Raw genomic sequence first — 15,259 nt, 5'->3', positions numbered from 1 at the left:
GACTTTAGGAATCAGAAATTCTGCTCCTACTTTGAAGAAAGTTGCTAAGTGTCTTCACTGTGAGTCCTAACTGTGCCAATTTCTTTGGGTGTCCTTTAAATGGTGGCTTTCAACCTTTTTTAATTACAACCTATAACAAAAGATATATTTTCTATCCAAATCTAGTTAATGTACATAAATACACACAAAAATGTACATATACTATCAAAAACAAGTTTTATAAAACCAAACTTACCTTTACACTGTATGTATATTTTGATGTATTCTGTTCTTTAAAAACAAACAAGCAAACAATCTGCTGTCCTAACTCACAAAATTGATTTCATGATTCACTATTTTGCTGTGATCCGCTGTTGGAAAAACACGGCTTTAGACTCATAAGCCTTGTTTGATTTATACATGTAGCGTGTGTGGCCTCAGTCAATGCCTATACTGGTTATTTTTAAATATGGTGGTCATATGAAACATACAACCCAAACTTTCAAGAAATTTTTCACTCAAATATATGTTATGCTTCAAATTTGGCATCTTGGGGAGTGTTTTGTTTGTGTAAGTTTTGCACTAGTTAGCACAAGTGAATGAAATGTGTTATACAATCTGTTGATAAGGTTGACAGTCTTCTCTGAGCACTTTGAATATGTCATTCAACGGCCTTCTGGACTCCATGGTTTTTAATCATGGACCTCTTAAACTTACTGAGAATCACTTGCTTGTGATGAATCACATCTCTTTCGTTGCTTTCAAAAGATTCTTTCTTTGTACTGGTTTTCAACAGTTTAGTCAGGTTGTATATGGGTGTGGGTCCCTTTGAGTTTATCCTCAAATGAGAATTTGTTGAGCTTTTTGAATGTATATATTAATATTTCTTTTAACCAAACATGGGAAGTATTTAGCCATTATTTTTTTCAAATATTCTTTCTGCCCCTTTTCCTGTCTCCTGCTTTTGGAGAGTCCCGTAATGTTCATATGCTTGATGGTGTCTCACATGTCTCTGAGATTCTACCCTGCTTCCCAAATCAGATATTCTTGATTAATCCATCTTCAGCTTTGGTGATTCTTTCTTCTGGCTTCAAAGTCCTTCGGTTGAACACTCTTAGTGAAATTTTCATTTCAGTTACTGCATTTTTCATTCTAGAACTTCTTTTGTTCTTTTTTATAATTTCCAACTCTTTGTTAATATTCTGTATTTGTTGAGACATTGTTGTCTTATTTTCCTTTAGTTCTTTAGATTTGGTTCCTTTTGGTATTTTGAATATATTTATAATAGCTCAATTAAAGTCTTTTTCTAGTAAGTCCAACATCTGGACTTACTCAGGAACAGTTTATGTTGATTGCTTTTTTGCGTGTGTACCTTCCCATTTCTTTGTATATCTCAGTTATTTTTTGTTGTTGTTGTTGACAACTGAAAATTTTAAATAAGGTAGTGTGGAAACTCTGGAGATCATATCCACTTCGCACTCACTCCATCTAGGATTTGTTGTTGCTTCTATTTGTTGCTGTTATTGTTACTGCTGCTCTTGGTTGTTTAGTGACTTTCCTGAATGATTCTTTGTTGTATGCGGCTCCTGAATTCTCTGCTTGGTTAGCTTCTAATCAGCTAATGCCTGGACACAGGTTTTCTTAAAAGGCTTGAGCCAATAAACCTTCCAGCCTCGCTGAAGGGATCTGTTTACATGTGGGTGATACCTTCAATTCTCTGAGGGGAAGTTTACATAGCTTTTGCTTTCTGCTTACACAGAGCTTCAAGATCAGCCAGAGGTAAGGGATTAGGGCCTTCTTGGTCTTTCCTGGGCATACATGCAACTCTGCAAATGAGTATGACCTTCTAGATTTCCAGGAATATGTCAGAGCTTTTCAAAACCCCCTAGGATTATCTCATTTCCATGCTGCTTCAAGTTTTCTAGTCTACTTCGTGTTAGCTGCAACTCTTACCTGTAGGTAGCTACAGCAGATGCAGTGTTAAACAATTGCTGCTGGTTTTTTCCCCACAAATGCCCCTGAGGTGAAGGCTATTCTCAGTAAGTAAGCCCCAAGTCAAGTAGAATAAAGTCAAACTCAGTGGAGGTTTCTGATGGAGCTGCCAAACAGGTCAAATAATGACAGTTCTCTTGGGATAGGAATTTTAGGGAGCTCCAAATCTGTTCTCCCTCTGCCAGTGGCTGCTAGGATGCTGGTTTTCACAGCTTGCATGATTATGTAGCTCTTGGTCTTCATAGCTACCCTAGAGAAGAGGAGAGGGGGATGGGAATAAAGTCCATTAAAATGCCCCCAAATCTTGCTGTCTTTACAGAGATTCAACTGTTTTTCTAGAATAAACATTCTTCAGATTTTTTGCAAGCCTTTTCTTAATTTGCAGAGTTCTCAAAAAGTTGATTTTGACAATTATTGCTAGTGTTCTTACTACTTTTATGGAGGAACAAATTTTCAGTGGCCCTTCTTCTGCCAATTTGGAATACTGTCCTCTTCTTTTTACCTTCTTTTTAATCTCTGTTACCTAGAGTGATAGGAAATGGTAGACAAACTCACACACTGGTGTAAGACAAAACATCTCCATAGTATATGATGAATATATTCTTTTTTCTACCTTCTTCTTCATGGATCTTCTTTCTTCTGTGCTAGAAAACATGTGCTAGGAAGCCTGTGATGTGTATTCATATGAATAAAAAGATGATATTCTATTCTGAGTTCAAGAAAATGAGGAAACCTTTAAAATGTTAAAAATTAAAACAGCACTGTCACCACCACCCCCAATCATCTTGGACCAGAAGCAAGATTTGTGTTGCTATGTCACTTCCTTTAAAACAAGAGCTTTAGGACAGACATTCTTCTTGACTATTGTCTAGCAAGTTCAGGGCTGCTAAACCTCATGATGCCAATATTAATGTTGCTAATTGAAGAAGAGAGATGCAGATGGCCCAGGAGGTTCATTTTTATCCCCTTTCTATTGTTTAGCAAGGAGGTTTTTCAGCAGATCTGAGTTAACTCAGTAGAAGACAAGACTGCTACCAGAGACTGAGCTCTAAGGCTCCCTCTTGGCATAAAGCCTAGTTCTTAACCAGGAAACTCTATTGTGACAGAGTCAACTCTATAGTTCTGATTCCTTTCCCTAAAAATATACAGAGTGTTATGAGACTGGAGTGCTTCCACTGAAACATTTTATATCTGATCTAAGCATACCTCTCAAGGAAACTTGTCACTTTGATACTTCTGGACTTGCATGCTTTTCCCCCCCAAATAATGCTATTTTATAAATACCCTCCATGACACTAGTGGTATATGTGTTCATGTACATTTGCATGATGCTAATCATAAGAAATAAACATAAATGAAAGAGAAGAAACATTTTTAAGATGCAGTTGTATGTCTTCCAAAATCTTAAGAAAGTCAAGGACATATATTTCTCGAGTGACTAACCTTTACCTCTTAACCATATGTAATTTCTGTTTTTTCTCTTTCTTGCCTTTGAACATAAAGACTGAAATGAAAGACAAACTCTCTCATTACCCTGGTTTATTTTGGACCAATGGGCTTGTCACTCTAGAAAAACTGTCACAGAGGAGAAGAAAGCTATAAAAATGTTCCATGAACAACAAGACACATGAATAAGTACTGAGATCAAGCATAATAAAGTATCCCACGTAGGTCAACTGTTTCTTAGATTGATGCTATGCAGTAAACAGAATTATGGCAACTTGAAGGCCTTAATGATTGGTTTTTATATTTGACTCTTACTTTTGTAGGTCTCTTATTTAACAGACTTGAGTTACTATTTTAACACATTGAGTCCACTTCTCCTTTCTGGCTCTGTTGTAGACATATGCCCAGAGCTTGTCAGGAAGGTATGCCCTCAAAGATAGAAGAACAGATGGATGCAGTTGGCCAGAGCACCCCCAAAGAGAGATGTGGTGGGGTTACTTGGAACATCTAGTAGGATAGGAATTTTAACTGTGTGCTCTACTATCAACAATTTTGCCAGCTAGCACATTTTCTCGTCAGTAAGTCTCCAAATATGAAAATGATGCCACAGTCAAAAACAGTTAACATCTCTCCTGCCCCAGGAAAGAAGCAGTTGAACAGAGCATGTCTCACCTTAGTGTTTTTAATAGAAGAAAAATCTTTGTGATATAAGGAATTGATATTTATGAGAGCTTTTTATGTGCCATGCATTCATCAATGTTATATTATTGTATCCTCAAATCATCCCTACAAAATGCATTTTATTCCCCCGATTTTCCATTATGGAAACTAAGAGTTATTAAAATTTTATCTGTAGTCTCACAACTAGGAAATGTTGGGCCGAGATATGAAAAACCCTTCCAGATTTGCTTGGCTGTGAAACCAAGCAGTTGTCACTATATGATGCTAAATTGTAGACATCAACCACTCGCAGTGATGCCATCTGACACCCATCCGAGTGTCACAAGACTCTTCCCCAAAGTGATACCAACTCCTGTGAGTGATAAATCTCATCACTCTAATGGTACAACTTGAGGAAATGAAGGACAGAAAATGTGTTCTTTGGCCACCATGTCTTAATTTCTAATAACACAGAATGCTTAAAACAGGAGAAATCAGAGTGTGATGAAGTGTCCTCAGGCAAGACCCTAAAGATAAGTCCATCAGGTCATGGTAAGGTTTTGGAACTGCTGCAACTTAGGGCATCTTCCTCACTTACCACACTGCGACAATTGACAGGCTAGCTCTGCTTGGTAATTACACTCTCTCCCATTACTTTTTATGACTGAAAGATTTGTTTGGTAACCTTCAAAGATATACTGAAACCAGTAGGGAATTATTCATGTCTCAATTCTGGGTATTTAAGACTCTCTTGCTGGGGTGCTAGCTTTGAGTCCCACTGGTACTGACTTAGTTCCTTAATCTCCTAATTGAAAGACAACTTCAAATAATGTTGCACAGCGTGAGGCTTCAGGAAGGACCCACGGATAGAAAGTTTTACCCAAAGAGAAGAAGTAAGGAATAGAGTGTCTCTCTGTGAACCAAAGCTCAGAATGACCTCTAATCAATGAAACAAAATGGCAAATAGTATCAGGCACAACCTATAGATCAAAAAAACAGTTTTTGTTTGCAAAACAGAAAAGAGAAATATCTGTCCTAAAGAGTTCTTGGAGTTCCTGTCCTGTTTCTTTGCCTTTCTGAATCCTGTCCCCACTGGATAATACTCAAGATAGCAAAGAGACTTGACAATCATTTCTTGATAATGAGAAAATAGATGTGCCTATGTTGACACTTCTGCTCCTGACCTAATGATAAATTGTTAGTTAATGGTTATGGTTTTCATTAATAATTGTTATAGCACATCAAGGAGAATATATTAATGTAGCCTTAAAAACGTTAAATTTGAGGTGCCTGGAAATGACAAGGAAGAATTGTCCAGAAAGTGCTTGGATATAAATGTAAGGAAGTCAGGAATCAATGGGCTGCTGCTGTAGATGTGGAAATCATCAGTATATATTTGGTTGTGGATATAAAGTATGTCCATGGGACCACATAATAGCCTTATTGATCACTTCCACCATGTATCCTAAGTTTTAGCTCTAATATTTATCATGTCAATACAGAAAACCTCAAACTTCTAAAGCTTTACTCATGCTGTGTTTTTGTCTGGATTGTTTTTAGGAACTTTTACTTCTGTAAACATCAGCTTAGACCAACTTCCTTTTGGGAAGTAATTTTCCAAATACCATTCCCAGCCCAAACAAAACTGACCCTTCTTTTCTCTGTTCCTGTAATGCCTGTACATTTTTCCATTAGGGTATTTACCATAAACCACTGTCACAGTTTGTGAGCTCCCCAAAGTTGTGGCCCCTTTAGTTTCTCCCAACACCTCTTTCTGTATAGGTAGGGACAGTGCTGAGCTGGCTATCTATCCATATACAGATGGGTTCACACTGCCAACTTCTTTAAGCAAAAAAGGGAAAAGACCTTTATTGATGTGTTATCTGTAATAGGGCAATTCTGTTTTACCTTCCACTGTCAATATATTTGAGCTTGTGAAGCTCTCTTTGAAGTCAGTGTGGGTCTCGTATTTGGGACTCAAGATAGCACTGAGAAAGAAGACTAAACTGTAGCCCTTTGAGGGAAACTCACTTAAAAACCTGCATCTTTTTAGGTACCTGGTTCTAGTGAATACAAGTAAAAGATTTCTTTACAATTTTGATGTTATTTTAAACAAATCTTGATTTTAGAGGAGTCTACTTTTTAAAGAGTCAAAATAAGCTAAGTGGTTAATTTTTACTTTTTAAGGAAGAGTCACTGAAGTTAAGTGACAACTGTATTTATTTTCCTTTTCTCGGACTCTTACTTCCTTTTTCCCCCTCTATTTCTTTTGTTTTAATTTCTTTTCAGTGTTCCAGAATTAATTGTTTATGCACCACACCCAGTGTCCATGCAATACATGCCCTCCATAATACCCACCACCAGGCTCACCCAATCCCCCACCCTCCTCCCCTCCAAAACCCTGTTTGTTTCTCAGTATCCATAGTCTCTCATGGTTCGTCTCTCCCTCCAATTTCCCCCAGCTCCCTTCTCTCCATCTCTTCATGTCCTCCGTGTTATTCCTTATGCTCCACAAGTACACAAAACCATATGATAATTGGCTCTCTCTGCTTGACTTATTTCACTTAGCATAATCTCTTCCAGTCCCATCCATGTTGATACAAAAGTTGGGTATTCATCCTTTCCGATGGAGGCATAATACTCCATAATATATATGGACCATATCTTCTTTATCCATTTGTCTGTTGAAGGGCATCTTGATTCTTTCCACAGTTTATTGACTGTGGCCATTGCTGCTATGAACATTGGGGTACAGATGGCCCTTCTTTTCACTACATTTGTATCTTTGGGGTAAAAACCCAATAGTGCAATTGCAGGTCATAGGGAAGCTCTATTTTTAATTTCTTAAGGAATCTCCAAGTGACCGCACCAACTTGCATTCCCACCAATAGTGTAAGAGGGTTCCCCTTTCTCCACATCCTCTCCAACACATGTTGTTTACTGTCTTGTTAATTTTGGCCATTCTAACTGGAGTAAGGTGGTATCTCAGTGTGGTTTTGATTTGAATCTCCCTGATAGCTAATGATGAACATTTTTTCATGCGTATGTTAGCCATTTGTATGTTTTCTTTGGAGAAGTGTCTGTTCATGTCTTCTGCCCATTTTTTTGATGTGATTATCTGTTATGTGTGTGTTGAGTTTGAGGAGTTCTTTATAGATCTTGGGTATCAGCCCTTTGTCTGTACCATCATTTGTGAATATCTTCTCCCATTCTTTGTTTTGTTGTTTTGTTGACTGTTTCCTTTGCTGTGCAGAAGCTTTTGATCTTGATGAGGTCCCAAAAGTTCATTTTCACTTTTGTTTCCTCTGCCTTTGGAGACATATCTTAAAAGAAGTTGCTGTGGCCGATGTCAAAGAGGTTACTGCCTATGTTCTCCTCTAGGATTCTGATCGATTCCTGCCTCATGTTGAGGTCTTTTATCCATTTTGAGTTTATCTTTGTGTATGATGTAAGAGAATGGTTGAGTTTCATTCTTCTACATATAACTGTCCGATTTTCCCAGGACCATTTATTGAAGAGACTGTCTTTTTTCCAATGTATATTTTTTCCTGCTTTGTCAAAGATTATTTGACCATAGGGTTGAGGGTCCATATTTGGGCTCTCTACTCTGTTCCACTGGTCTATGTGTCTGTTTTTGTGCCAGTACCATGCTGTCTTGGTGATCACAGCTTTGTAGTAAAGCTTAAAATCAGGCAATGTGATGACCCCAGTTTTGTTTTCCTTTTTCACCATTTCCTGAGCAATTTAGAGTCTCTTCTGGTTTCATACAAATTTTAGGATTATTTGTTCTAACTCTTTGAAAAATGCGGTGGAATTTTGATCAGAATGGCATTGAAAGTATAGATTGCTCTAGGCAGTGTAGACATTTTAACAATGTTTATTCTTCTGATCCATGAGCGTGGAATGGTCTCCTATCTTTTCGTCTTCTTCAATTACTTTCATGAGTGTTCTGCAGTTCCTCGAGTACAGATCTTTTACCTATTTGGTTAGGTTTATTCCCAGGTATCTTACGGTTCTTGGTGATAGAGTAAATGGAATCAACTCCATTTACTATAGCATCAGACTCTTATTTCAAGGATTTTTTTGGTCTGCTGATTTTTTTTTCTTTAAGCCAGAATTTATTTTAACATCCCCACCTTAAACGTCAAAATGGTTTTATGATTCAAATATAAGAAGCTATTAAACATAGATATTAAAACATACAAACTTTAGATGTATTTTAATGGTTTCTCAAAACTTCTGATTTTCAATAAACACTGAATGTTGTATAGAATTATAAGCCATTTTTCTCTCTCTGTGGTGCACTGGTGTACAGTAAGTGTCTTGGGAAAATAAACACAAACCCAGAAACACTCACACCAGACATCCACTTGCATGAGATGATCAGTAGGTGTCTTTTTCTTTTTGCTGAAAGAAGGGCCAGCCCACCCTTATTCCCTGCGTATAACAGAGAAGGGTATGGGAGAAGCCAAATGGGCTATTTAATGAGGAAACTTGTGACAGCGTATACATAAACAATATGACCTAGGGACCCCAACCTAGGGGCCAAAATACAATGCAGAGTGTGGGGGAGAGGATTCTTCCTTTGCCCCATGAAACTTAAGTACCCTCAAGTGTCTGGTCTCCTATTGGTTTCCACGGCTTTGACAAGGGGCCTTGAATGAAAGAATAAGTTTCCCTAGAGACTACGGGTGGGGAGAGGACTTGGAGGTGTCTGTGGTTTTGCAGTTACGCACGTGGCAGCTAAGAGCCACTGAATGACATGATCTCATTTGCACCCACAAACTACAGAGTAATCAATATTGATGTGTTTCCAAACTGCAGTAACTCTCCTTATCTTGGTTCTGGCCCAAACTGAAGATCTTAGTGCTGGATTTGATATCTCTGGTCAGATGTGGGGGGCTCTAGAAAGTTGACTAATTCAATTTTGGATATTAATTTAAACTTCCAACAACCTATTAAAAAAACAAGACCTGTTAGAAACTATCAACCCTGACTTTTCTGGTAGGAACAAGATCTAGAGCAAAGGTGATGGTCATCCCACCTCCATCCTGCTCAGACCCCATGGAGAAGACTATTCTGGAATGCTGTCATGATCAAGAGGACTATTAATTAGCAGGACTACATGGAGGACTGGGATAGTGAGAATAAGGAAGGCATGCCGGAGGAGGAGTCGCTGGAGAAATTAGAGCTTGTTAGAAAAGAATGATCTTAGGTGGAAGACTATGGGGAACATGTTAATTATTGCCAACTATATCAAGTGCTGTCAGCTAATGAGATCCCATGGGACTGGGAGCAAAGGATGATTATTAGGAAGTAAGCTGAGTGGCCACAAAATGGAATGGAATATTTTGGTAGGTAATGAGTTCCCTGTCACTAAAGACATTCAATTTGATATTAGATGTCCATTTGTCAGAGAGATTGGAACAGGGCCATTGCCAGCACATACAGTGTCTCTGTGAGAATAGAAAAAGTACTCCCTCTAGACGGATGCAGCTCTAAGTCAAAATGCACAACTAGACTAGATTTCAGCCCCTATTGGTTCCTTTTACAGGGCACCCCCATGCAGGGCAGGACCTGCATAACCCACATGGCTATGTCTATGATCTTAATATGTTCTGCTCTAACAGCAATCAAAAGAGAGGAAGCCACACGGAATAAAAGAGCTCTCACCAATCAGAAGGAGTTGACTTATAGGAGCTTAAGGAAAGAACTGTTCCTTTAAGCCAGATGTGTCCCTCAAGAAACAGAAATAATTTGGGCCCTTTCCTTTGTGGTTGAATTCACAATACTTCATTGTGAAAATGTAAAAGGCTACTGTCACAGTCAGAATTGACTTTAGAGGGTGTTAAAATGTAGATACTTTTAAAAACTGTTTACTGTAGACTAGAAAATATGTTAAGCACTTGTATAAATTCTTACCTTAATCTGCACAATAAGTACTAGTATTATACTTACTTTACAGATGAAGTGTAACTAACTTGTCTGAGATCACTTTGCGAGGAAGTGGCAAAATAGGTATTTGAATCAGTTATATTTGACTACAAAATTCATGGTCTTTTTCAAAAGACAAAATTATCCTTTTGAAAAAAAAACAAGGTTTTAGGGGGCACCTGGGTGTCTCAGTCTGTTAAGCCTTTAAGTGCAGGTCATGATCCCAGGATCAAGCCCAACATTGGGCTCCCTGCTCAGCAGGGAGCCTGCTTCTGCCTCTGACCCTTCTCCCTCTCAGGCTCTCTCTCTCTCACTCATTCTCTCTATCTCCCGCTCTCTCTCAAATAAATAAATAAATAAATAAAATGGGAAAACAGGGCACCTGTGTAGCTCAGTAAGTTAAGCATCTATCTTCAGCTCAGGTCATGATGCCAGGGTCCTGCAATTAAGCCTCATATCAGGCTTCCTGCTCAGTGGGGAGTCTGCTTCTCCCTCTCCCTCTCCCCCTGCTCATGCTCCCTCTCTCTGTTTGTCAAATAAATAAAATCTTTTTTTTTTTTTTTTTAAAAAAGGTCTTGGAGAGCTCTAACTCAACATCATAATTCTGCATTACAGTAAAATTTTAAGATTTGTAAGGTTGAATTGGTGCAAAAGCCGGAATGTGATATGAATGCTCAGAGTGACAGTCATCCTTCCTGACTGTCTCTCTGGACATTCTGTCACGCTGGGCCTTGGTTTATGTACCCATGCACCATGAAACTGAAGAAATGGAGAGCTGGTTTTCAGAACACCTGCTTGCACTGTTGAAGCTGTAGGGTCCCTAAAATCTCCCCTCCCCTCTGCAGCCGTACCCCTGTGAGAACGGCCAGGCCACAGTTGGCTGCTTCCTCCCTGCACTTCTTTAGCATTCCTGATCTGGTAGAGTTGAACTTGGTAACTAGGCAACATAGCCACGTGACACATTTTTCACTTGAAATTTGAACTGGGCCCTTCAAGTGTTCATTGTGTAAGTGTCAGTATGTGTATTTCTCACCTCCCCATCAAGGTGGCAACCCCTGTGAGGGGAGAGAGCATAGTTTATACTTTCTAGAAACCACCTCAACTGTGCTTACGTGCAGTGCCTTGTACAGAGCTAACTGTCTTACGTTGTCTTACTATTTTAGACTGATTGCAATACATACGCAGCCTGAACTCAACCCATTCTAAGCATGTTTAGATTTAAAATGACTCTTCCAGGAGCCCCTGCTCCGTAAGTGTTTTCATCATCATCTTCTTGAGAATTTTGTAAGTAAGGACCTACAACTGGATGATCAAGATCAATGTCTTTTCCTCCCTCTTTCTTTGACTGTGAGCAGTCTTCGGCTGCAGTGTTTATGATCTGCAGTGTCTCCCTGAAACTCTCTGTGATGTGGACTGTCACTCCCTTCTTTTCTTTAGGTGAGACCCTACTGTTCTTGCTCTGCTTCTACTCATTGACTTCCTTCCCTGAGAGGCTACAGGATAAGCAGAATAATATGGGGCTCTGGGGGCACCTGGGTGGCTCAGTGGGTTAAAGCCTCTGCCTTCGGCTCAGGTCATGATCCCAGCGTCCTGGAATGGAGCCCCACATCGGGCTCTCTGCCCAGCAGGGAGCCTTCTTCCTTTCCTCTCTCTCTGCCTGCCTCTCGGCCTACATGTGATCTTTGCCTGTCAAATAAATAAATAAAATATTAAAAAAAAAATATGGGGCTCTGCAGTCACCCTTAGCCGAAAGTTCTATCTCCACTTGGGAAAATTACTTAGCATCTCTGAGCCTCAGTTTTCTGATCTATAAAATGTAGAAAATTGTACCCCCCTCATAGGATTTATGTGAAAATGAAACAAATTAGGTAAAGCATCAAGACAGACCCTTGGTCTGCCTTGGGTGAGGATAAATTTGCTTTCCCTTTTTTCTTTCTTCTCTATCTCCTCCCCCCTTATTACTGCTTTTCTTGGTCTTTCTTCCCTCAGATACAGATTTCCCTCCGTACTCGCTCCCTGGATGATCTCATCCATTGTATTCTCCCTGAAGACAATCCCAGCTCTACAGTATTTTCAGTCCTAAAGGCTTGATACGGGTTTTGTTCCTGGGTTTTCAACGATGAATAAGGTGTTCCAGGTTTACAAAATGTCTGTTATCTTTCCTCATCTTCTGCTTCTCAGAACAAGTCATTTCTAATAGTGCCATGGGCGTGCAGGAACAAAACGTAAGCCACACCTCACCAGCTGCCCACCCAGCCCCGCAGAGTCTAATGCAGGACCTCCTGGGGGACCGGCACCGTCACCTCCCACCTGCACGACTTGGCTGGTCTCCCCTTCATCTCTCTTAGCCAGTTTTTCTTGCTCCCTGTCCCTGGATTGAGCTTCCTGAAGTCATAGCTCCAATCATGTCACTCCCAACAGCTCCCCATCCCCTGTGACTAACGTTTCAGCCCCTTGGTCAAAGCTGCCCCCTGTAAGCCCTGATCTTCTTTTCATGCCCGTTCCCTACCACTTGGACCATGCTCCCACCAAAGAGGATTGCACAGTGTTCCAAGAACACTCCCTGTGCTCTTTTCCCTTTGTGTCTCTAGTCCTACTGTTTCCTCCTCCCTTGGCGCTCTCCTCCTCACTAGCCCCAGTCTCCCCTTGCTGAACATGTGCCCGCTTGAAAGACCCAGCTCCCAGGTTTTCAGGCTTTTTGATGAAACTGGTTCCTTCCTTAGGGTGTTCACCCCTGGCCCTTCACCTCTCCCTGCCCCAACCATTTCTTCCCTTGGATTCTTCCCTCCTCCCTGCCCAGCACTCTCTAGTTCAGCATTTTCCACGCTGTTTTATCACGCAACACTTTCTAAGAATTGCAGAATAGAATAAAGTACACAGACGGCGCAGAGCGAGTTGACAGACTGATTCATCGCTGCAAGAAAGGAGCAGTGCCGGTGCCTGGGTGGCTCAGTGGGTTAAGCCGCTGCCTTCAGCTCAGGTCATGATCTCGGGGTCCTGGGATCGAGTCCCACATCAGGCTCTCTGCTCAGCGGGGAACCTGCTTCCTCCTCTCTCTCTGTCTGCCTCTCTGCCTACTTGTGATCTCTGTCTGTCAAATAAATAAATAAATCTTAAAAAAAAAAAAAAGAAAGAAAGGAGCAGCGCTCAATCATACTATTTATGAATTTAGAAATGGCTTCGTCAAGCTGAAATCTCCTATCAGGTGCATTATCATGTTTCCTCCTCTATTTCACTTCCGTGGCAGCACAACACAAAATGTCCCTTCTCACAGATATAATGTAGCAGAGAAAATAAAACATGGGCTTTGTTGATGTCCCTTTGTTTGTCGTAGAAAAGAAAGGTGCCATCTTATCTTTGAAGTCCTCTGTCTTCTTACTTCTTTGATTTAGGCACCATCTGAGAAATACACGACTCCACTTTTTAGCAAAACTTCCGCTTCTGAGCCAGAGATCCAGAGCGAATAAGTAGATGTGTTAGTGGTGTTTATTAGGCAAGAAGGGATGAATAGTATCACAAGTAAATGTTACACTCACCAGACACAGACACAGTCATTCCGGATGACGTCTACGGATGGTGCTAAAGAATGCCTCTGCTTCCCACCTCTTCGTGCATCCGGGGTCGTCTCTGTGCCCCACATCCTCCAGATGGCACAAATTCCACACCGCAGCACGTGGTTACAGGGTAACAATGACTAGTGACAGTGTTTAGTGCCTTCCTTATGTATACAGCAGTTTAAATTAAAAAGTCAATAGAGTTCTCACTCTTCTGGCTGTGGTACACTCACTCACGTGTCCTGGGGTTTGGAAAACATCGCCCCAGTAGACTTGTATTCATTTATGTAATTTCAGTTATCACCTGCCACACCACAAACCTCACATCCTCCACAAGAACAGTACTCAGTTTTGCATTTCCGTAGCTCCTGGCAGTGTTCAGTTTGTACTTGGGGTAGAGGTGGTGGAACGGAGGGAGGGAATAGGGAGTCTTAACTAATTCTCACGCCCTTTCTGTAAATTCGATGATTGTAGCAAACGTGATACAAGGGAAAGCTCACAAAACCATTTTGCATAAAATTCCTGTTCAAATCAAATGTGAATATAATTTAAATGGTTAAGGTTAGGGGTCAGTAAAATTAAAAGGGGTTTTTCAGTAAGATTTTGTAAGTAAGAAATACGTTTTTGTTAAGAAACTCTGAGACATACTACAAAAATAGTTACGTAATTACTAGATTGCACATGGTCAAGATCTGCTCTTTTGCTGCCTTTAAAATTTTGTAAACTTGTATGTTAATTTAAAAAAAATTTGTAAACTCCTAATTTATTTCCTGATTTTTCCTCATTCTGGGGCTTAATATTTCCCTTTGTCAAACATCCATTCTGCTCAGTTAAGGGGTGTGGGCTGGGGAGGTCCGTGGAATGTATTATCCCATGGTGTTAGCATCCTCTTATCAATTTCGGTCATTACTTCATTACTTTATGTCTGTTTGCTTTGGCCTAAATACAACCTAGAGTTGTTCTCTGGATCCTAGAGAATCTATCATTTCTTCCCATGGGTCTGATTATTTTACACTATATCAGGTAAGTCTTTTTGAAGGAGTTACAGATAATTACCTCACTTTTTTGTGACTCAAGTCACTTATCCCTTCTTAAAGGGGAAAGATGATCCCACTATGAGTATAGTTTTATGAGATTTGCTTTCAAGCAAACTTACGCTTCTCTATTTTCTGACTGCCTGCTTTGGTTTTGATAGTTTCAAAGAAAGCGTGGAGAAATCATCATATTCCGACTGGCTCATAAATAACAGTGTTGCTGAGCTCGTGGCTTCCACAGGCCTTCCCGTGAACATCAGCGATGCCTACCAGGATCCTCGCTTTGATGCCGGGGTAAGAGGAATTCTATGGGTGCAGTCTTAAGGTTCACTTGTCACCCTGGTGATGGTTTGGGGTTGAAGCAAAAGAGGGACATCGTATAGAACCACAGCAAGCCCTGAGTTTACAGGCAATTTTTTTCTTCTTGCATCTTTCCCCTGTGATCAGATTTTTAGCATTGCCTACTGTAGAGTACCAGAAAAACCTCCTCTCTACTCTGATCCATGGCAAAATGGCTATCTGTTCTGTATTAGTTTGATGCTGTTTTACAATTGGGTACATTTTGTAGTAAATGTACCCATATACAAGTACCTATATCTTAACTCATGAACATTTTATATTAAACATAATTTATGTTAAACTATGAAATAGTTATCAATA

The 15,259-nt window shown here is 40.0% G+C and overlaps 1 protein-coding gene across 1 annotated transcript in view; it reads left to right on the top strand.

Moving 5' to 3' along the window:
• The window catches only part of LOC111142610 (phosphodiesterase 11A), a 392,040-nt gene that overhangs the window by 185,232 nt on the left and 191,549 nt on the right, over window positions 1–15,259 (top strand). The window contains exon 6 of the mRNA XM_022495917.1: window positions 14,761–14,893. Coding sequence (XP_022351625.1) covers window positions 14,761–14,893 — 133 coding nt within the window. The remainder of the gene's footprint in view (window positions 1–14,760; window positions 14,894–15,259) is intronic.

The sequence above is a fragment of the Enhydra lutris genome, unplaced genomic scaffold (assembly GCF_002288905.1).
Source record: "Enhydra lutris kenyoni isolate GAN:26980312 unplaced genomic scaffold, ASM228890v2 scaffoldscaffold1, whole genome shotgun sequence".
Lineage (NCBI taxonomy): Eukaryota > Metazoa > Chordata > Mammalia > Carnivora > Mustelidae > Enhydra > Enhydra lutris.
Note: the sequence above shows the minus strand (reverse complement) of the source record. Positions and strands in the feature narration are given on the sequence as shown.